At 42.6% G+C, this 23,075-nt stretch overlaps 1 protein-coding gene and 1 long non-coding RNA gene across 3 annotated transcripts in view; both read left to right on the plus strand.

Moving 5' to 3' along the window:
• zgc:66433 (uncharacterized protein LOC321250 homolog) overlaps nucleotides 1-23,075 on the plus strand; it is a 176,765-nt gene that overhangs the window by 27,806 nt on the left and 125,884 nt on the right. The window contains exon 1 of one of the 2 annotated variants that reach the window (XM_048544802.2): nucleotides 8,231-8,477. The exons of the other annotated variant lie outside the window; for it this stretch is intronic. Within the exon in view, the coding sequence (XP_048400759.2) occupies nucleotides 8,440-8,477 (38 nt within the window). The 5' untranslated portion in view covers nucleotides 8,231-8,439. Of the gene's footprint in view, nucleotides 1-8,230; nucleotides 8,478-23,075 lie in introns of those variants that run through there. 2 annotated transcript variants of the gene reach the window in all.
• LOC125458948 (uncharacterized) lies at nucleotides 8,501-9,497 on the plus strand. Its single transcript, XR_007248928.2, has 2 exons — nucleotides 8,501-8,603; nucleotides 9,102-9,497. It is a non-coding gene; the product is annotated as an uncharacterized LOC125458948 (long non-coding RNA).

Below are 23,075 nucleotides of genomic sequence, written 5' to 3' on the forward strand. Positions count from 1 at the left end.
ATCCTAAATGCAACAGTGCATTAATCTCTTAAAATGGCAGTTAAGAGATAAACGTTGGTCAGTATGCCTGGAAGAATTCTGTGTCCTTCTTCAAATTAATGTGGTGGATTTTTTTTACTTCCACCTGAGAAAGCAGATGGATTCTCCCCCTCTCTGATGAAGGGTCTAGACCCGAAACATCAGCTTTTGTGCTCCTGAAATGCTGGTTGGCCTGCTGTGTTCACCCAGCTCCACACTTTGTTATCTTGGATTCTCCAGCATCTGCAGTTCCCATTATCTCAGATTCTCAGTTTAGCTCAGTGTAGCACTCCCATTCTAATGTCTTTTGTGTTCAAGTTCTGAAGTCAGACTTGAACCAACGACCTTCTCACTTCAGCTAGCTGAGTCACAGGTGAGAGTGGGCCGTTCCATGTTTATAATGTCAGAGCAGATTTGTTAATGGAACAAACTCACTAGGGTCACATACCTACTCATTTGTAACTCATTCACCAGTAAATTATGGATAAGGAGTTTTATTAAGTCATTAAACTGTTACATCTCCTCATTAACATTTTACGTAGATAAATGTCACTGTTAAATCTATATTGAAAATGCAGAAGTGGCAGAGTTAATGTACTCTTATTTGAAAAAAGGCAACAAAAATAAGCTTCATGATAGTATGGTGCAATTGTTCACAGAGTAGAAGCTAAGAATTCTAATGACCTTTCCTTGTGGTTTGAATGAAATCCATCTGCAACAAAAGAATTGTGTATGAGCTGAAATAATCTGGAAAATCCCAATTTAAAAAGAAACTGTGTTCAGGAAATGGCAGAATTTGTAACTAGAATCTCAAAAATGAACAACCATTGCAATCCACTGCACCAAAATCACAAATTGAAACCGTAAAATGTGAGATCTGCATTTATGAAACGTAGGATTAAGTGATCGTTCATTCACTTACACCACAGTTGATCTGTATCCACACCTCACCTTCGTAACAAGTTCCATATTGCTTCAGACCCTTGCCAGCGAAATATAAAATACACTATTTGATTTGATTTGATTATTTATTGTCACGTGTACCAAGATACCGTGAAAAGTATTGCTTTGCATGCTAACCAAACACATCATACTTTATATAAGTACATCAGGGTAGTAGAACACAATGCAAAAAATAATGTTACAGCTACAGAGAAGGTGCAGAGAAAGATCAATACTAATTTATGAGAGATCTGTTTATAGGTCTGATAACAGAAGGGAAGAAGCAGTTCTTGAATCTGTTAGTACATGTTTTCAAACTTTTGTATCTTCTGCCCGATGGAAGAGGGTGGAAGAGAGTATAACCGGGGCGGGAGGGGTCTTTAATGATGTTGACTGCTTTCCTGAGGCAGCGGGAAGTATAGACAGAGTCAATGGACAGAAGGCTGATGGACATGGCTGCACCCAAGTCTCTGTAATTTCTTGCAGTCTTGGGCAGAGCAGTCACAATTTTTAAATTTCCTCATGATCCTGAGCTATCTTTTATGGAAAAGAGTTTTCAATTTCCACTACCCTCATGTTGAATGAAGTGCTTGATTCAACTAAACCTGAGCTTTAGTTTGTAACATTTCACACCCATTTGTTCTGGATTCCCCTATCAGGAAAGGTAATTCTCTTAAACTGGCGCATCAATTATTTTAATCAAACTTAACATTTTAATGAGATTACATATTAAATTTCGATAGTTAAGGCAATACAAGTCGAGTAAGACAATCTGTAATTTGACACCTTATTGATTCATGTGAATGGGCATTGCTAATTAGGTCAACGTTATTGTCCAATTGTAACAGCTGTTAAGAAGGTGTTAATGAGTCATCTTCTTAAACTGCTGTAGTCCATGTGTTGTAGATACACCTAATGCACTGTAAGCAACAATGAAAGAATGCCGATATAGTTCCAAGTCAGGACGATATGTGATTTTGAAGGGAATTTATGGCTACTGTGCGGAGATGATGGCCAAGTGGTATTAGCACTAGACTGTTAAACTAGAGACCCAGGTAACATTGTGGGGACATGTGTTCGAATCCTGCCATGATAGACAGTGAAATTTGAATTCAATGATGATCTGGAATTAAGAGTCTGATGATGACCATGAATCCATTACCAATTGCCAATTGTTGAGTGAAAAACCCATTTGGTTCACTAATGTCCATAAGGGAAAGGAAACTGCCATCCTTAACTCCAGACCCACTGTAATGTGGTTGACTCTTACCTGCTGTCTGGGCAATTAGGGATGGGCAATAACTGTTCCCTCGCCAGTGATGCCCTCATCCTCTGAATGAATTTAAAAAGTGCATCTGCATCTGCTGCCCTTGTCCTTCCAGCTGGTAGACGTTGTGAGTCTGAAGGATTCTGTTGAAGGAACCTTGCTGTGTTGTTGTAACCTGTCTTGTATATGATATAACCAACTGTGGACCATTGGTGAAGGGAGTGAATGTTTGTTGAGGGGGATGCAGTGTTCATCGGTTGCTCCTCAGCATCGTGTCCCCGTTCCAAACTACTTCAGCTACTTCATCACTCTATCCTGAAATCAGAATTAGGGATGTTTGCTTACAATTACATAATGTTCACACTATTTGTAATCCCTCAGATCCTGAAGTGGCACACGTCCGTGTGGAGTGAGACATGGCCCAGATTGCCAGCAAAAACAAAATCTGTCAATCTCAGTTTAGAAATTTTCTAACAATCTCCAGTATGAACAACTTTTTAGAGGAAAGGTTTCAAGATTTCCATGACTCTTACTTTGAAAGATGTGGCTTATAAGTGGCAAGAAACATCCATATCACACAAATGCCTGGAAATAACCATATGAAACAATAGAGAATCTACTCTTTTTGTTTTCAGTGTTATTGTGATCACTAAATCCCCACTATTAACATTCTAGAGGTTACCGTTGACTAGAAACTGAGCTGGACCAGCCTGTAGCTACACAAGCAGGTCAGAGGTTAGGAATTCTAACCTAAAATACTTCCTTCCTCATCAAAGCCTATCTGTTGCTTACAATCAAAGTAAGTCAGGTATGGAACAAAAAGCTTAAGACCATTCAGAACACAACAATCTGCTTGCTTGGTACCCCACCTGCAACCTTTCAATATTTACTCACTTCAACACCAATACACTTCACCAAAGGTCCACGGTTGGTTATATCATATACAAGATATGTTACAACAACACAGCAAGGTTCCTTCAACAGAATCCTTCAGACCCACATCTTGTGGTGTAGCATAGTAGTAGAACCTCTGAGACAGAAGTTCCAGCTTCAAGTCCCACTGATCCAAGCGGTGTGCTACAGCATGTTGATTAGAATTAACAACAGCGATAGAAATGTTTACCATCCACAAGATGCCCTGTTACAATTCACCAACGTTTCTTTGACAGCACCCTTCAAACATACGTCATCACCAGCAAGAATATGGGCAGCAGATGAACAGGAAGCTACAACCTGTAAACTTCCCTCTATGCCACACAACATTTTGACCAGTAACTATATCACAGTTCCTTCACCATTGCTCAGTCATAATCATTAAGCTCCCTTCCTAATCGCACTGTAGGTGTACCTACACCCCAAAGATTACAGTGGTTCAAGAAAGCAATTCACCGTCACCCTCTCAATGGTGATCAGGAATGGGCTGAAAAACTGACGTAACTAGTAGTGCAAACACCCTCTGAGCAAATAAAAATGTGGGTTTGTTTGTCATATTTTAAGTCTTCTCGCTCGAGTGTCATGAATCCATGCTGCATACTCTCCACAGCCATTATATCCTTCCTGCAGTATGAAGCCCAGCTTCAGTTGTTGGTTTGAATGTAGTTTATTCTGATTCAGTACATCAAGTAAGATATACAGGGTCACCTTTTAGAGCACTTCCTGTCTGGCTTTGCTAAATTCTTCATAATTCACTATCTATGGTTGACCTTTCCAGCTCACATGACCCTGATTTATTTTGAATAAGATCTGTGTGTCATGAACATACCAGCCATCAGACAGATCAAAGGCATCCTGCTGGAGGGAGTTATTAATCAATGATTGCAATTATCCCCTTCCCATCTTCTACCCTGCAGCCCAACCCTCAACTTCTTCTATGTTGATTGACTTACTTTGGGTTGTGGGTTCATCCGATCCCTGAACATCTCCATTTTAAAAGTCTCACCTTTGCCTTCCTGTCTCCCTGAGCCTCGCACCCCTCCCTACCTGCAACCTTCTCCAAGCCTGCAGACCTTCAAGATCTCTGTGTGTTCCTACACACCTGAATATTTGTTCCTTCACACCACCACTGGGCTTCTGTGAAGTGTAATGGAATCTTTTAGCATGTTAAAGGTGCAATATAAATGCAATCTGTTGCTGTTACTACAACTGTAATGCATGAGTCAGGCTATTAAGCCAGCCTGACACTCCAGTGCATTTGGTGGTAATCTTCACTCAAAAAAAAGGTTAAACAAAGCTCCTGTTTTATATGTTTCTGTGTTTTTGAGAAGACAGTTGAATTAATCCATTCAGCTTTTTGATCTTGATTTGCCGTTAAATACGATCATGGCTAATCATTCACCTCAGTATTTTTTTTTGCTTTCTGTCCATACCCATTGATAGCTTTGGTTCTAAGAACCATATCTAACTCCTTCTTGAAAGAATTATGTATTGGATTCCATGGCAGTACTCAAAAGGGTATTCGCTTGGGTTCCCTCAACCGTGACTCTAATGAAATTATATGGTGCCTCTCATGTAATAAAATGTCCCAAGGTGCTTCATGGGAATGTGAATAGACAAAATTTGGTTCTGAACCACACAAAAGAGACACTGATACAAACCACCACAGACTTGGACAAAGCACTTGCTTTTAAGAAGCATTTTTGAGGAGCACGGAATACATAGGCAGATGCTGAGGCAGGGACTTTCAAAGCCTGGCATCCAGACAGCCTAAGGCATGGTAACAAAGTGTGGAGCTGGATGAACACAGCAGGCCAAGCAGCATCTCAGGAGCACAAAAGCTGACGTTTCGGGCCTAGACCGTTCATCGGAGAGGGGGATGGGGAGAGGGAACTGGAATAAATAGGGAGAGGGGGGAGGCGGACTGAAGATGGAGAGAAAACAAGATAGGTGGAGAGGAGAGTATAGGTTGGGAGGTAGGGAGGGGATAGGTCAGCCCAGGGAAGATGGACAGGTCAAGGAGGCGGGATGAGGTGGTAGGTAGGAAATGGAGATGCGGCTTGAGGTGGGAGGAAGGGATGGGTGAGAGGAAGAACAGGTTAGGGAGGCAGATCGGGCTGGGCTGGTTTTGGGATGCACTGGGGGGAGGGGACGAGCTGGGCTGGTTTTGTGATGCAGTGGGGGGAGGGGAAGAACTGGGCTGGGAAGGCATGGTGATTTGTGAGGGAGCAATGAAAATTTGGGACATGCAGGAGTCTAGAATTGTAGGAGCGCAGAGATCCTGGTGGATTAGACCACAAGGAATAGACACAGAATTAGGTCATTCAACCCATCATGTCTGTTCCACCCTTCGATCATGGCTGATAAGCTTTTCAATTGGATTCTCCTACCTTCTCCCTGTAACTTTTGAACTCCTTACAAACAAGAACCTATCTATCTCAGTCTTAAATACACTCAATGAGTTGGTCTACACAGCCCTCTGCAGCAATTGAGTTCCTCAGATTCACCACCTTCTGGCTGGAGAAATTCCTCCTCATCTCAGTTCTCATGTGTTCACACTGTACCCTCAGGTCCTAGTCTCTCCTACTAGTGGAAACATCTTCTCCATGTCCACTCTGTCCAGGCCTCTCAGTATGTTCCCTCATCCTTCTAAACTCCATCAAGTACAGAACCAGAGTCCTCAACCACTCCTCATATGAAGAACCCCTCATCCCTGGGACCATTCTTGTAAACCTCCTCTGGACTCCCTCATTGTACAGATGGAAGATATTATAGAGGTAGGGAGGCGTGAGGTCATGGAGGGATGCAAAATTGAAAGTGAGACTTAAATAAGTCATCACAACTGTGGCTCAGTGGTTAGCATAGCTGCCTCACAGCGCCAGGGACCTGGATTTGATTCTACCCTTGGGCAACTGTCTGTGTGGAGTTTGCACATTCTCCCTGTGTCTGTGTGTGTTTCCTCCCACAGTCCAAAAATGTACAGGTTAAGTGGGTTGATCATTCCAAATTGCCCATAGTGTCTAGGGTGGGAAATTTTAGGGAGTGGGTCTGGGTGGGATGCTCTTTGGTGGGGTGGTGTAGACTCGATGGGCCAAATGGCTTGCTTCTACACTGTAGGGATTCTACTTTAAGATTTTTGGATATGTAGTCAGTGTGGAGTATTAGAATAATGGGTAAATTGAACTTGGTGCAAGACAGGATGCAAGTTGCTTTAAGAAACCAGTTAGTTTAATAGTGTCTTGAGATTAAGGGAATCCTCTGAACAAGATGTTAAGTCCAGTCCCAGACTATATGACTGGTTCTTAATGCTGCCTTTACAAATCTACCCAAAACATCACCAGCCCAGGCTTATTGAGAAGAAAAGCCTGAAGGATTGCAAATATAAAATTATCCTCAAAAGTTCCCTGGTACAAAGAAGTAACTGGCATCACAGTTTGCAGGTCTAATGTATCTTTTTGACTTTTTTTCATTTAGTATGAAAATAACAGAGAAAAGTGCTTCATTTGGAAATACAAAACATAATGAATGCAACAAAAAAAATGAAATTCAATGCTTTGGCAAAGATCTGTAGCTCGGGTTGCGGATGAGGTTGTTGACTTGCTCGCCAAGCTGGCTTGTTTTCATTCAGACGTTTCATCAACATACTCGGTGACATCATCAGTGGAGCCTCCGATGAAGCGATGTTATTCTACACTGCTTGGAATTTATACTGTTTGGTCCTTTATGGCGAGTAGCATCATTTCCAGTTTTGATCTGTACGGGTTTGTTTATGGGGTCCAATTCTATGTGTTTGTTGGTTGCATTATGGATTGAGAACCATGCCTCTAGGAATTCCTGTGCATGTCTATGTTTGGCTTGGGCTACTATGGTTACCTTGTCCCAGTTAAACTGATGGCCTTCGTTGTCTGAATGTCCAGATATTAAGACGGGTTTGTGGTGCCGTTTTGCTGCTAGCTGATGTTCATATATTCTGATGGCTAGTGTCCTTCTTGTCTGTCCGATGTAATGTTTGTGGCAGTCATTGCATGGTAGTTTGTAAACCGCATTCATTCTGCATGTTGGGGGAATGATATCTTTAATAAAAATAAAACAAAAGACTGTAAATACTCAGCAGCTTAGAAACTCAGTTAAAGTTTCAGGTCAATGACCTTTCATCAGACCCGAAGATGTCATCAAAGTAAAACCTTATCACTACTCAGAATCATACAGTACAGAAGACAGTGTTTGGCCCATTGAGTTTGTACTAAGTTATATTAAATCTACACTAGTCCCACTTTCCAGCTCCTGAATGTTATGGTTTTTTTAAAAAAATCATTCAGTGTAGGAGGGCATCGTTGGCTATGTCAGCATTTATTGCCCAACCCTCGTTGCTCAAAGGGCAACTGAGTCCACCACGTTGTCTGGAGTCACATGTAGGCCAGACCAGGTAAGGATGGCAGTTTCCTTTCCCTAAAGGGCATTAATGAACCAGATGGGTTTTTTCCCCAACAATCGACAATGGCCTTGTGATCATCATCACATTCTCAATTCCACAATTTTTAAAAATTGAATTCAAATTCCACCATTTTCAGTGGCAGGATTCAAACCGAGGAACATTACCTGGGTCTCTGGATTAACAGTCCAGCAATAATACCCCTATGCCGTCGACTCCCTGTTTCAAGTGATATTTCAAGTCTCCGTTCAGAGATGCTGCCAGACGTGCTGAGTATTCCCACGATTTTCTGTTTTTATCTCAGATTTCTATCATCGTCAGTGGTTTGCGTTTTGTAATTGAATTCACTTTTTAAACGTATGTGTGTTTGTCTTAAAATTAAAAAAAAAACTGGGATGGTTCCGTGAGTGAGTGTGACAGTCCTGTTGACACTGCGTGCAGCTTTCTATCTATTCAGGGCTGGTAAAGACACTACGGGCAATTTAGCTAAAAAAAATGAGGGAAATACATTGACTGGATAGATAAGGGCAATGTCAGGCAGTAAACATGTGTGGGTTGTTAGATATGATAGGAGGGGGGGGGGTTAGGAGGAAGGGCTGGTGGTCGGGGTGGGGGGTGGGGGGAGGGAAGGTCATGGCTGTATTTACTTGTGTGGAGTGAGTCCAGTTTGATGACAGCGTGCAGTACTGATGCTTGCTCATCATCGCGTGGGTTTAGGAAAGAGGACAGAGCTCTGAGCTGACAGAACGTGTTCTGAGCCCAGGCGTGTGGTCACTTTGCGCACCCGGTTGAAAGATTACAGCCCCGGTGAAGATGGACTGAGGGCCCGAACTGTTGCTGACAGCTGATGGCGGGGGTCTACTGCTGTTTCCGAGGCACGGCAGGGTAAGGCAAAGTTGTATGTGTTTCCCAACATATCCCTCAGTCTCCTCTTCTCTCCTGAACTCTCGCTGCACCCGAAAACAATAAAATAAGTGCGAGGAAGCTGGCTTTCATTTATTCTTCAGGCAGGTGAGAGAGAGTTTTGCTGTTGAAATGTAGCGCGGATAGTTTTGGGAGGATCTTGTTTACATTGGGGAATATGAAAGTAACATTTGCTTGGGACCAGGAACTAATTAATTCTGAAGAGGAGGGGGGACGGAGACGAAATAGCTCACTTTGAAGATTGCAAACAGCATTCAGTCTATCTTTTCCGCTGCAGTTTATATTCAATCGCTCCAAAAGTTTTAAAATAGCCCGTTATCGATGCCGATCTATTAGGGGAACTTTGATCACCCTTTGTGTCAGCACTGAATATTTGGAAGCGCCGCGTTACATTTTGTTGGATAAAACGATAGAATGGCGAGCTGCCTTTAAGGACAGTTAACAGTGTGTTTAAAACAACTCGCCCACAAAATGAAAATCGATGTTTTTTTTTACTCCTGATCTAGCTCATAAAGGCAGCAAAGCCGGCAGAGTGATGTTAATACCGTTAGATATTTAAAACTAAACTGCTAATCGTTTTCTTAGATGGGCGACTTGAATCATCGATCCACAAGAACAATTGAACAGGAATCTCACCTTGGGAGATGGCTGCTTTATAATTCTACATTTCGCTGCCTAGGTATCCGTGTTGTTAGAGGAAAGTACAAAATTGCGGTTGAGTTTGACTAGCTTTGGCCCCAGTTAACAAACAATCACTGCGAGAGAAATGAATGAAAGTTTCAGAGACTGAGCACTGTTGTGAGGACTGTACAGCTCAGACCATACGCAAATGGTAGTTTCAACAGCTAATATGAAACTGAATCACGTATCCATTATTCTTCAATTCTTCATATTACTCCGATACAGAAATTCGCTTGGAATTGTCATTTCCCCAAAGCAAGAACAAATTATTTGTGAATTAAAAAAAGATACATACCTGCATTGATTTAGAGCCTTTCAGGGTGGGTTTTTATAGCCAGTAGAGCACTTGTGAAGTAAAGCAAGGAACTGCGGATGTTGGAGATCTGAAACAAAAACAGAAATTGCTGGAGAAACTCAGCAGCTCTGGCAGCATCTGTGGAGAGAGAAACAGAGTCAGCATTTGGAGTCCAGTGAGACTACACTCCTTCAGAAGTTCTGGTGTCCTCACTGTTGTAATGTGGGGAACAGAACAGCACATCAAGCCCCCATGGACAGCAAAGTCATGACAATAGCAGTATCATCAATTTCATCACCTCATAAGTCAAGACACAAAGTCTTAAATCTTCAATCTCCCACCAGGCTCTGGGAGCCTGATGCCACAAACATTCATTGGAGCACAATGAAACAGACTTGTGTGAATTTCCCAGTCTCATTTAGGTTGTGTACTAAATGTCCTGAATAGTGTGCTAAACTCTTGCTCCCTTGAAGGGTGATGTTCAGATTCTCATTGTGGTTGGTTGTGTTGGAGGCGTGCATTCCAAGATGCAAATCACAGCAAGCAACTGAAAGGCCTCTGGATTTGGAGGGGAAAGCCTCCGCATCCCAGTTGAACCATGAGATGCTGCGTTCCTACTCACCAGTCCTGCCCCCTTCCCCCCCAACTCTGGGAGCTGGGGCTCTAGCTCCCGTGGCACACCACCTTGAGCCCTGCCATCCGCTCATGACAGAAGCTCTCTATAACATTGGCACAAATGCCAGTGGCATGATGGGATCAGATGTAATTGAGGTATTGGATGCTTGTTTAGAATCATGGAATCCCTCCAGCGTGGAAGCAGGCATTTCAGCCTGTTGAGTCCACGCTGGCCGTCCGAACAGCATCCTTCCCAGACCCATGCCCCTACCCTATCCCTGTAACCCCACATTTCCCATAGCCAATCCACCTAATCCACACATCTTTGGACTGTGGAAGGAAAACCACGCAACACAGGGAGAATGTGCAAATTCTATACACACTGTCGCCGGAGGGTAGAATCAAACCCAGGTCATTGGCACTGTAAGGCAACATAGCTAACCACTGAGCCACAATGTCACCCACTTATTTGGATGGACATGGTGTGAAGAGATAGGGGAAAAGGCATTAGGCATACAGTCATATACACCATGGACACAGGCTGTTTAGCCCAAACAGGCCCATGCTGGACTCCATCTACGCTGTAGCTGTTCTGTGATTCTCAATCGCCTCTAAGTCGGGCCAGGACAATGTCAATTGGCTTGTCAATTGTGTATGAAATTCCTCAGTGGTGAAAATGTATTGGAGCACTGCTTCGACAGTGCACCCCACTATTTTGCTATTCCAACCCATCTTCAAGACATTCTCCATCAATGCGAGACAAGCTAGCTCTTGGTGTTTGCATCAGGAGTTGTTATACTTTTTAAACATAAACCTAAAAATGGAAAATACATAAAAGACAGACACAGAAATATTCTTGGCGATCTGTCAAATATTACAGGAAAAGGAACTAATGACCTAATTTTCCCTCCAGGAAAAATAAAGCCTCATAGTACTATGTAAATTTGAGCAGTCCATAACAAATTGAAATATTGTGCAAAGAAATGCCAATAAATCTCTGGATTCAGTCATCCAATGGCGATGAGATTCAACTGCAAAAGCAAAAGTTAGCAGAGCTACAAACCATCTGTTTGTAAAATGCACTTGCTTAGACAAATGGCTTTTCCTCCTTAGATTCGTTCTCAGTTTACTAAAGTACGAATGGGGTTAAATGAAGTGATTAAAAGACTAAAAGGTTTAACGGCTCATATTTGAAGAAATACAAATGGTCTACAACAGATATGCATACTTTCCTCTTAGGCACAAACGCACAATGGGAATAGTGAGTGATCTGGGACTTATAAAAAAGTTAAAGATTCCTTTAGATCAGATGAAGTGGCTTATAAGGATACCAGAATAAATAGTGAACTTGAGGGTTGTAAGCAACGTAGAACCCATCAGAGGATGGCCAAAAATGGATCAAGAGAAAAAGAAAATATGAATACAAGTTAAGGAAAAGCATAAAGGTGGTCTGTAAAACCTTTTCTAAGATTTGAAAAGGAAATGATTAACTAGAGAAACTGTGGGCCCATCACGGAAGAATTTCTGGTGGAGAACAGGGAAATAGCAATTAAATCAAAATAAATTGTTTTGTGCCTGTCTTCATCGAGGAGTTTTTTTTAATTATTCATTTGTGGAGCTTGGGTGTCACTGGCTGGCCAGCATTTATTGCCCATCTCAGGGTGCCCTTGAAATGGTGGTGGTGTGCGCTGCCTTCTTGAACTGTTGCAGTGAATGTGCTGTAGGTTGACTGACAATGCCATTATGGAGGGAATTCCAGGATTTTGACCCAGTGACAGTGAGGGATTGGCAATATATTTCCAAGTCAGGATGGTGAGTGACTTGGAGGGGAACTTGCAGGTGATGGTCTTCCCATGTATCTGCTGCTCTGTCCTCCTACTTAGGAGTAGTCATGGGTTTGGAAAGTAGTGTCTTAGGATTTTTGAATTTCTTTGGTGGATCTTGTAGATACTACACACTACTGTTATTGAGCACAGTAGAGGAAGTGGATGCTTGTGGATGCTGTACCAATCCAGCAAGCTGCTTTATCCTGATGGTTTCATGTTTCTTGAGTGTGGTTGATGCTGTAACCATCCAGAAAAGTGGTAAAAATAGATGCAGAAAATCCCTTACTAATATCAGACAAGCAATATGAAACTGTGGAACTGACACAAATTACTAGTAAAGAGGGTATCTCTTGACAAGTTAACTGGAGTGTAGGTTGATAAACCACAGACAAATGAACTGTACTCCAAAGCGTTACTGCAGTGACTGTAGAGGTAACGAGTATATTCGTGGCTCTCTTTCAAAATTCTAAAGATTCTGTAAAGGCTCCAGCTAACTGGGAAGTCAGAAATTTATCAACCATTTAGAAACTGGAGGGAAAGGAATATAGAGAATTGCACACCTGTTAAGGACATTGGACCAGGAGTAAATTATTCAGCACATCAAGCTGATTTTGCAAGTTTCAATTAGGTTGCGTCCCATTCTTCTTTGCTCTCAAGAATGCAGACCTAGTTTTCTTAACCTGCCATCGCAGAGATTAATCTGGTGAGCCTTCATTTCATTTTGACAATGGGGGGGGTACATCCTTCCCTCGGTAAGGAAACCAAACTATACATGATACTCCAGGTGAGGCATCACCAAGTCTCTGCGCAACTGCAGAAAGCACACGACACCAGGTTATAGTCCAACTGGTTTATTTGAAAACAGAAGCTTTCAGCCTTCTTTGGGTGTTAGTGAGAGAGGTAGTATCAGACACTGAATTAATAAGTAAAAGATCAAATGCTCAGACCATTGATGAGAATTTACTAAACAAACCTAAGATGCTGTTAAATCTTTAAATGGTTAGAAGGTTTTAATTGATTAATATGTGTACATAAATCCCCAAATACCTTTCAAATTATGGTTCCGAGAGAACTGAAGATTTTATCAGTGTAAAGAAGAGGTGACATTTTAGATCAGACAATGTATTTTAGGTGTGAGGCCTTGTTTGGAAACTGTTTGTGTTATAGTTTGGAGTCAGACTGGTTTTATTTCTCACATTGGAATTTATAAAATGCCATATTGACTGACTGATTTTAAATTGTGTGCTTTTTAAACAGAGCAGGATGTATCTGCAAATACAGATTCACCCTATAGATTTACATGTGTGTGTGTGTGGCAGAGAGAGAGTTTGTGAGTGAAGTGGGGGGGAGAAGTGTGTGTGAGTGAGGGGGAGAAACTGTGTCTAGTGTGAGTGAGGGGGGAGAATGTGTATGTATTTGTGTGTGTCAGGAGGTTAGAAAGTGTGTGTGAGAGAGGGGGAGAGAGTGCGTCTAGTGTGTGAAGTGGGGAGAGAGAAGATGTATGTGAGCAGGGTGAAAGAAAGGGTGAGAGAGAAAGAGAGACTGTGTGTGTGTGTGTGTGTGTGTGTGTGTGTGTGTGTGTGTGTGTGTTTGTGTGTGTGTATATGTGTGTGAGTGTGTCTGTATGTGATGGAGAGAGAGAGAGTGATTTATTGAGTGTATGCATGCGTGTGTGTGTATGTATGCGTGTGTGTCTATGTGCAAGGGAGAGAGAGAGTGCGTGTGTGTGTGTGTGTGTTGTGTGTGTGTGAGAAAGAGAGAGAAATGAGTGAGTATGTGTATGTATGTGTGTGCGTGAGTGTATAGTGTGATGAAGACCTGAGGCTGAATGTTGTTGACCGCTGAGGTGTTCCACCCTGGTCCAACACTGGCACCTCCAAATCACAACTGCAGAAAGAAACCTTCACACTTCTCCAATTAAACCCCTTTGAAATGAATGTTGGCACACTGTTCGCCTTTCTAATTGCTTGCTGCTCGTGCATGTTAGATCTCAGTGATTCGTGGGCAAGTACACCCAGACCCTGTTGGATACCCACCATTCCGAAACTCCCACTACTTCAGAAATATTCTGCTTTATTGTTTTTTCTACCAAGATCAAAGATTTCATACTTATTTATATAATATTCCAGTTGCTATGTCCTAGCCCATTCACTTAGGCCTGTCCATGTCCTCCTGAAGTCTCCTTGCACCTTCTTCACAACTTATATTCCTAACTAGTAGGGTGTCATCAGCAAATATGGCTTAAAAAAGCTTGACGTAAAAATTGGTTTTCCTATCCATGCCATTTATAGAGATTATGAACAGCTTTGGATCTACCACTGACCCCTGCATTATCCCATTAGTAACAGCCTGCCATCCTGAGAGTGATCAGTTGTCTGGAAAGCTGTCTGGCAAGACTGATATCAACATTGTGGGTTCACTTCCTGTACTGGCTGAGGTCCTGGTATGTGGGACTTTATTGAAAACCTTCTGAAACTCAAAATATGCCACATCCACTGGTTGTCTTTTGTCTATACTACAAGTCATGTCCTCAGGAAGCTGCAACAACTTTGTCAAACATTGTTTCCCTTTCACAAACCCACATTGACTCTGCCATTGTTTTTTTGATGCCCAGACATCACATTCTTTCTAATTTATTCTAGCAATTTCTATTTCGTAGATGCCAAGCTAACAGGTTTGCAGTTCCCCATTCTCTTCATCCATTTTTGAATAATGATGTTACACTTTCGTTAGGATTATGAAAGTTAACCATCAATGCTTCTGCTATCCATATATCTAATCATCACTGCTTCTGCTATCCCTAAAACGTAAATGCTGCTAAAGAAGGACAAGAAATTGAAGCTATTTACCTTGCATTCATCAGGACTAGGATACAAGACACAAATGTGACCATGTGGACACCCTTTTACACAACATGCTATCTGTGGTGTTGATATCACTAATTTTTTTTGTTTACATTCTGTACTATCATGGAATTATTTATATATCTGACAGAAAGGTAAATCAAAAACCAAATTAGAGATAGCAATAACATGTGTTGCATGTTTCTTCCAGTCTGGAAGGAGCCCAATGCATTGAGGTCATGGTATCAGCATCTGGCATAGCCATTCCCACATGGTGCTGAGACTGCAGGACCCAATCCGAGAGATGGCAGAATTCTGTGAGCATCATCTTTGTTAATTGCAGATGGCCGGACAGTGCTTTTCAATCAGGAGCAGGTTAAAAGAATGCTACCAGAAGATGCTTGGTGGATTATGCTCCTGTTGTGAGCTCACCTCCCCTCCTCCTCCACACTCTCAGTCTCTGTTTTTTTTTCGCTTCTGCACCATCTCTCTATCATGCCGCAGCTCATTACTGTATTACCAATCACTGGAGCAAGCAGTGTTTTTGGAATCCTTGAGTACACCTTCATCACTCTCTGCAGATGCCATTAACTATAACCAGCTTCTCAAAACACCCAGTTTATTCAAAAACTAAAACAAAGCCAGTCACAAATAACAAAGCAGCAAGTTGTCAATGTTGATGATGACTCATTATGACAGGGTAAATGTATGTATAGAGTATCTCTTAACCAGCAAGAGGTTGGAAAGTGGAATATACAAAGGGACCAACATGTCCTTGTCAATAAGCCACTAATTTTCTGAAGAAGGGGCTCGACCTGAAATGTCAGCCTTCCTGCTCCTCTGATGCTGCTTGGCCTGCTGTGTTCATCCAACTCGACACCTTGTTATCTCAGATTCTCCAGCATTTGCAGTTCCTGCTATCTCTCTCTAACAGGCAGCCCCGGGTTATGAATGGATTCTGTTCTGGACCTCATTCACAAGTCAATTTTTGTATGCAATACAGGACTATAAATAAAGGATTAAACCAATAAAGGAGCTATTTGTAAGTACGGGAAGTGTTGGTATGTTGGACCTTTAAAATTTACACCCCACTATGAGGATTGCGTTCGTAAGCCCACGTATTTGTAAGTTGGATGTTGCTTTAATCAGAGACCCCTGTAATGTGTAAAATGTTTGACTTGGAAGCATTTAATAACTGTGCCTTTTATCTTTTTCATCCGATTGGGCATAAAACCGTTTCATAAAGATAGCCTAGAATTTCTTGAAATGCATTCTCTAAAACTACTTGAAACTACTTGAAATTTTCTTACCTGAAACCTAATAGTTATGATGAGTTGTTAGTGGACCAGTTAGAGTGGTATGACTATCCAGCATCTACTTGTCCAACAGCTATTTCAACAGCAGGAGCCTCTGACCAGACAATCTGCCCAACCTAATTACTGAAAACCTGCTCTAGCAATCTTGTTCATATGCCTGACAGCAGACTCCTGAAATATTTGCTGTACCTGGAACTCAGGTGCTACAGAAAACTCTCAGGGAGATGAGGAGTCACTTTAGGGACGCACTCAAAATGAGCTTGAAGTGGTTAAACATGCTCACCAGCTTATGGGAGTCCATGGCTTGAGATCCTCCGAAATTTCATTCGAAGCTGCATCAAACGGGTTGACAGACTGCTTGGAGAAAATGTACATGCAGGGGCAAGGTATTAGAGACGGTACAAAAACTTCCAATCAACTCATCTATTCAATTTTCCAAGCACCACTTGTTTGTATGTGGCAGTCTGCCAATCTTATACTGGACTTATTGGTTATCTATTGGTTGACATCATTGAACAGGAAAGGAAGTGAGTCATTGAACAGGAATGGAAGTGAGTCATTTTCAACTGTACAAGAAGAGGTTAGTCCAAAATCGACTAGGTTTCAACTCCTAATTTCAGGGCTGTGAGTTGAATTTTAACTGTGCACAGCATGTTATTCTTGAAATGCATTTGGGTGGAAATTATTTTCACCTTCAAAGAATCAGCAAGAAACGGAGGCATTTCAGTTTTATTTTGCTTGTACAAAACAGAGCACAGATATCTTTAATTGGGTGAAACAATCCTTTGAATGGTATTTAGGGAATGTATCTCTGAGAAAAATGTTTGACAAATGAACTAGACATCTACTAAAGGAAAGCTTAAATAACATGAAAATTACATGGCACCACTTTAAACATCACACATTGTTTCATATTTCTCCCTCAACAGAAAGATTGCAGAACTCTGCATTACAGATCAATTTGGGCCCTCTTAAATGAATTGAATGAAGTTCGTAAGCAGGTACAGGAAGCGGATTGGATGGAGTATAAAAGCAGGAATGTTTTCCTACAGTTGTACAGAGCATTGATGAGACCACACCTGTAGGACTGACTACAGTTGTTTTGTGTAGACTGAGCGCTGCAAATGGGACTGGATCAGTTTAGGATATCTAGTTGGCATAGACATGTTTTACTGAAGGGTCTGTTTCTGTGCTGTATAACTCTATGACTCAATGACCCACAAGGTCATTAGGGAGGGAATTCCAATGTTTTGACTCAGTGACACTGAAGGAATAGTGACATATTTTCAAGTCAGGACGGTGAGTGACTTGGAGCCAGTTTTGCTCTACTCATGTAGAAATTGATATAAGAGCATTGGAAGCATTTCAGAGAAGGCTCACTTGATTGATACCTGAAATGGGGGTTGTCTTATGGAAAGATTGAACAGGTTGGGCCTTTATTCATTGAAATTTAGAGGAATAAGAGATAATATTAATAAAACAATTAAGATTCTGAGAGGATGATTGCTGAAAAGACATTTCCCTTTGTGGGAACGTCATAGAGTCATACGGCACGACAGCAGGCCCTTCAGCCCAACATGCCCATGCTGACTAGGTCTCCTAAGTTAAACTCGTCCCATTTGCCTGTATTTGGCCCATTTCCCTCTAAACCTTTCGTATCCATGTACCTGTCCAATATCTTTTAAATGCTGTAATTGTGCCAACCTCCACCACTTCCTTTGGCAGCTTATTCCATCCTTGCACCACTGTCTGTGTGAGAATTTTGCCCATCAAGTCCCTTATTAAATCTTTCGCCTCTCACCTTAAACCTGTGCCCACTAGTTTTGGACTCCCCTACACTGGGGAAAAGACATTGGCCATTCACTTTATCTATGCCCCTCATAATTTTATAAATTTCTTTAAGGTCACCCCTCAGCCTCTGATTCTCTGGGGAAGAAGCCCAGCTTATCAAGCCTGTTCTTCTAAGTCAAACCTTCCAGTCTCAGTAACATTGTTGCAAACCATTTTTGTACCTTTTCCAGCTTAATAACATTCTTCTTGTAGCACAGTGACCAGAATTGTACGCAGTATTCCAAGTGTACAGCCATAACATAACTCCTGTACTGAATGCTGTGACTGATGAATGCAAGCGTGCCAAAAGCCTTCCTCACCATCTTGTCTACCTGTGACACTACATTCAAGGAACTATGTACTTTCACCCCCAGGTGACTCTGTTTGACAACACTCCCCAGGGCCCTGTCATTAACTGCCTAAATCCTGCCCTGGTTTGCCTTACCAAAATGCAACACCTCTCATTTATCTCAATTAAACTCCATCTGCCATTCCTCCGCCTACTACCCCTGTTGATCAAGATTCCATTGTTCTCTGAGATAACTTCCTTTACTGTCGAAGATACAGCCAATTTTGGTCATCTGCAAACCTACTAACCATGCTTCCTCTATTCTCATCCAAATTGTTTACATAAATGATGAATAAAAGTGGACCCAGCATTGACCCTTGCTGGTCATAGGCTCCAGTCTGAACAGCAACCTTCTACCACCACCCTCTGTGTGGGGCGGCATGGTATCACAGTGATTAGCACTGCTGCCTCACAACACCAGGGACCTGGGTTTGATTCCACCCTCAGGTGACTGTCTGTGTGGAGTTTGCACGTTCTCCCCGTGTCTGCATGGGTGTCCTTCACTTGCTGCACACTCCAAAGATGTGCAGTCTTGGTGGATTGGCCATGCTAGATTGCCCATGATGCTCAGGGGTGTTTAGGTTAAGTGGATTATGGAGTGATGGGTCTGGGTGGGATGCTGTGGACTTGTTGGGTTAAAGGGCCTGTTTCCACACTGTCAGAATTCTGTGATAACCGTCAAGCTAGTTTTGTATCAAATTGGCTAATGCTCCTTGGATCTCTTGTGAACTAACCTTACAAACCAGTTTACCAATCACAGTTGAGATATAACTGGTCTTCCATTTAAGACAGAGTGAAGAAGATTTTATTTCTGCGTCTCAGAAAATTGTGTATCTTTGAAAGGCTTTACCCCAGAGAATATTTAAGGTGGAGTCATTGAATATCTTGAAGGCTGAGTTGATAGATTCTTGGCTTACAAGGGTGTCAAAGCTTGTCAGCGGTGGGTGGGAACATGGAGTTGAGGCTACAGTCCGATTGGCCCTGACGTTCCTAATGAAGTAACAGAAATGATGCAGGTTTGAGAGGCAGAGTGGCCTTACTCTGCCTCTCATTCACACATCTGTGTGTACATTCATACATTGAACAGGTGTATGAGCAGTTCAGATTGTGCAGAAATAAAAGGATTTATGGTGAAGATAACAACTTTGTAGTATTATCTGAATGATGCCGAGAAGTAAAAGCTACAGATTTTAAGACTAGTGATAATGGGAACTGCAGATGCTGGAGAATCCAAGATAATAAAATGTGAGGCTGGATGGACACAGCAGGCCCAGCAGCATCCCAGGAGCACAAAAGCTGACGTTTCGGGCCTAGACCCTTCATCAGAGAGGGGGATGGGGAGAGGGGGAGGCAGACCGAAGATGGAGAGAAAAGAAGATAGGTGGAGAGGAGAGTATAGGTGGGGAGGTAGGGAGGGGATAGGTCAGTCCAGGGAAGATGGACAGGTCAAGGAGGTGGGATGAGGTTAGTACGTAGGAAATGGAGGTGCGGCTTGGGGTGGGAGGAAGGGATAGGGTAAGAGCTGGGCTGGTTGTGTGGTGCAGTGGGGGGAGGGGACGAACTGGGCTGAGCCTCCTGCAGTGCCACAATGATGCTACCCGTAGGTTGCAGGAACAGCAACTCATATTCCGCTTGGGAACCCTGCAGCCCAATGGTATTAATATGGACTTTACCAGCTTCAAAATCTCCCCTTCCCCCACCAGCCCAGTTCGTCCCCTCCCCCCACTGCACCACACAACCAGCCCAGCTCTTCCCCTCCACCCACTGCATCCCAAAACCAGTCCAACCTGTCTCTGCCTCCCTAACCTGTTCTTCCTCTTACCCATCTCTTCCTCCCACCCCAAGCCGCACCTCCATCTCCTACCTACTAACCTCATCCCACCTCCTTGACCTGTCCGTCTTCCCTGGACTGACCTATCCCCTCCCTACCTCCCCACCTATACTCTCTTCTCCACCTATCTTCTTTTCTCTCCATCTTCGGTCTGCCTCCCCCTCTCTCCCTATTTATTCCAGAACCCTCTCCCCATCCCCCTCTCTGATGAAGGGTCTAGGCCTGAAACGTCAACTTTTGTGCTCCTGAGATGCTGCTGGGCCTGCTGTGTTCATCCAGCCTCACATTTTAAGACTAAATTGTTTGTTTTCCCAGGTTTTTCGTACCATGATTGAAAACACTGATACTCCTTTTGAAATTTTGCATTCTTGCCTGTTTGCCCACCTAAATTCAGCAGAGAGGTGTTCTTTATGTGAAAGGTGTGTTGGTTTTGTGGATATTTGGAGGGCTATGACCGACATGCGTGTTTCCCCGATGGGCACAAAATGCAAAAACCCAACAGCATGTCTCTTTTTTTTTCAGAAATTCCATTTTCTTCAAACTCAGCAAAAACCTAAAAATTCATCAAAGAATTGTCACCAAATAGAAAGTACAGAGTGACATCTTAACTGTTATCAGTTCTCCTCTGTCTATGAGCTCTATCTCCACCTATTGTTTCCTCCTTACCCCTTACTGCCACCCTATCTTCTGCATAAAAAAAACTTCTTCCGAGTTACCATCAGTTCTGAGGAAGAGTCACTGGACCCAAGACATTAACCCTGATTTCTCTTCACAGATGCTGACATTTTCCAGCAATTTCTGTTTTGTTTCTGATTTTCAATATCCACAGTTCTTTCAGTCTTTTACCCCAGGCATAATCATTGCATTTGTGTCGTTTTTGTTATGTGGGATAATTGCTCTGAAGGAGTTACTCTTCATCAGCTACATTTACATTGAGTTACATTGAGATCCATCCATTCTTTTGATGCTACACACAGTCTGTGGGGAGAGACAGGCAGTTCTATATTAGCCTTTGTAGGGAGCAGATGTACACTGTACAGCTGTCAAGAGTCCTGGGAATCATGTCTGACTGTCATAATCGTAGCTACTATCGTGCAAAAAAAAATTCTTGCTAATAAAGAGCAGAGCTTCTTCTGAAAAGTCTCCACTGTGGGTGTATCCTCTATTACTGATCATCAAACAAACTCTTGCAAAGTATAGACAAAGGAGGATTGCTGGTTGTGAACAATCTCAAGCAACCCTCACTCTAAACTATATAATTGCAGGGTGGCTGATACCACAAGTCACCAATCCTGCAATCAGGGTAATACCACAGTTTCTTAACCTAATGTTAGCATAAGTGTACTCAGTTCCCTGTTTATTATAGGAATTGTCAAAACTATATGAGATCATAAGAAAGAGGAGCAGAAGCAGGCCATTCAGCCCACTGAGTTTGCTGTGCAATTCAATGAGATCATGGCTATTCTAAAAATCCTCAACACCACTTTCCTGCTTTTCCCTCATATCCCTTGATTCCCTTACTGATTAAAAATCTACCTCAGCCTTGGATATACTCAGTGATGCAGCTTCAACAGACCTCTGCAGTAAAGAATTCCACAAATTTACCACCATCTGAGAGAAGAACTCTTTCTCATCTCTATCTTAAAAGGGCAATGCTTTATTGGGCAAATTAGATGATGGCAAAGTTCGAGGAATAAACATTGGTTAAAACGGTCGTGATTGTTCTTCAATTGTTTATTGAGCCAATGTCTAACATGATATTCTCCAAGTAAACTACCCTCTCTCAAACATGGTTATTTGGAGTTTAACCAGAGAAAAGTGTTTGTGAAGAAAATGCCTGAAGTAAAAATATGCCTTTCGTTTGCGATGGGGTGTAATTGAGAGGGAAAGAGTCTTAAGGCTCAACAAATGATCGAAAGGTACAGTTGTTGGGAAAAGTAATGAAGGGTTGAACATAGTAATATGCACATTGCTAGCACCAATAAGCTGGTTGGTTGCTTCATTTTGAGATCCCCGTTAATTAGTTGTTGATTGAAATTTTACCAAGGACAGCATTCAAAGCATACTACAGCCAGTTGCACTGTCTGGTATACAATGTAGGAATGGGTATGAGATATTCAGGCTCTCAAGGCTTGTTTTAACTTACAATTGAATCAGGAAGATGCCGGACTTGTCCATCAGTCTCTGCTCGGTGAGCCTATGTTGTTCAGTGTCAAATGGCCGCCTTGGAGGATGCTTACCTGAAGATCAGAGGCTGAATGTCTGTGACTGTTGAAGTGTTCCCCAACTGGGAGGGAACATCCCTGACTGATGAATGTTGTGCGGTGTCCATTTATCCGTTGTCATAGCGACTGCATAGTCTCACCAATATACCACGCCCTGCGGCATCCTTGCCTGCAGCGAATGAGATAGACAACGTTGGCCGAGTCACATGAGTACCTGCCGTGGGTGGTGTTCCCATGTGTGATGGTAGTGTTTATGCAGATGACCTGACATGTCTTGCAGAGGGTACCCTGGCAGGATTGTGTGGTGTTATGGTTGAAGTTGTCCTGAAGGCGGCGTAGTTTGCTGTGAACAATGGTCTGTTTATGGTTTGGTGTTGGTTTGAAGGTGAGAAGTGGAGGGTCAAGTGACTCAGCCATTATTGCCTAACTCATACACTGCAGGCCAGAATGCCCCGGGGCATGGTATACTGGTGAGACCGTGCAGTCACTATGACAACGGATGAATGGACACCATGCAACATTCATCAGTCAGGGATGTTCCCTCCCAGTTGGGGAACACTTCATCGGTCACAGACATTCAGCCTCTGATCTTCAGGTAAGCATCCTCCAAAGCTGCCATTGAGACACTGAACAACACAGGCTCACCGAGCAGAGACTGATACAAAGTTCCATACCCATGAAGATAGCCTCAACTGTGATGTTGTGTTCATGTCATGCTACAGGTGACCCCACTACATTGTATCTGTAA

This window comes from Stegostoma tigrinum, chromosome 15, assembly GCF_030684315.1.
Source record: "Stegostoma tigrinum isolate sSteTig4 chromosome 15, sSteTig4.hap1, whole genome shotgun sequence".
Classification (NCBI taxonomy): Eukaryota; Metazoa; Chordata; class Chondrichthyes; order Orectolobiformes; family Stegostomatidae; genus Stegostoma; species Stegostoma tigrinum.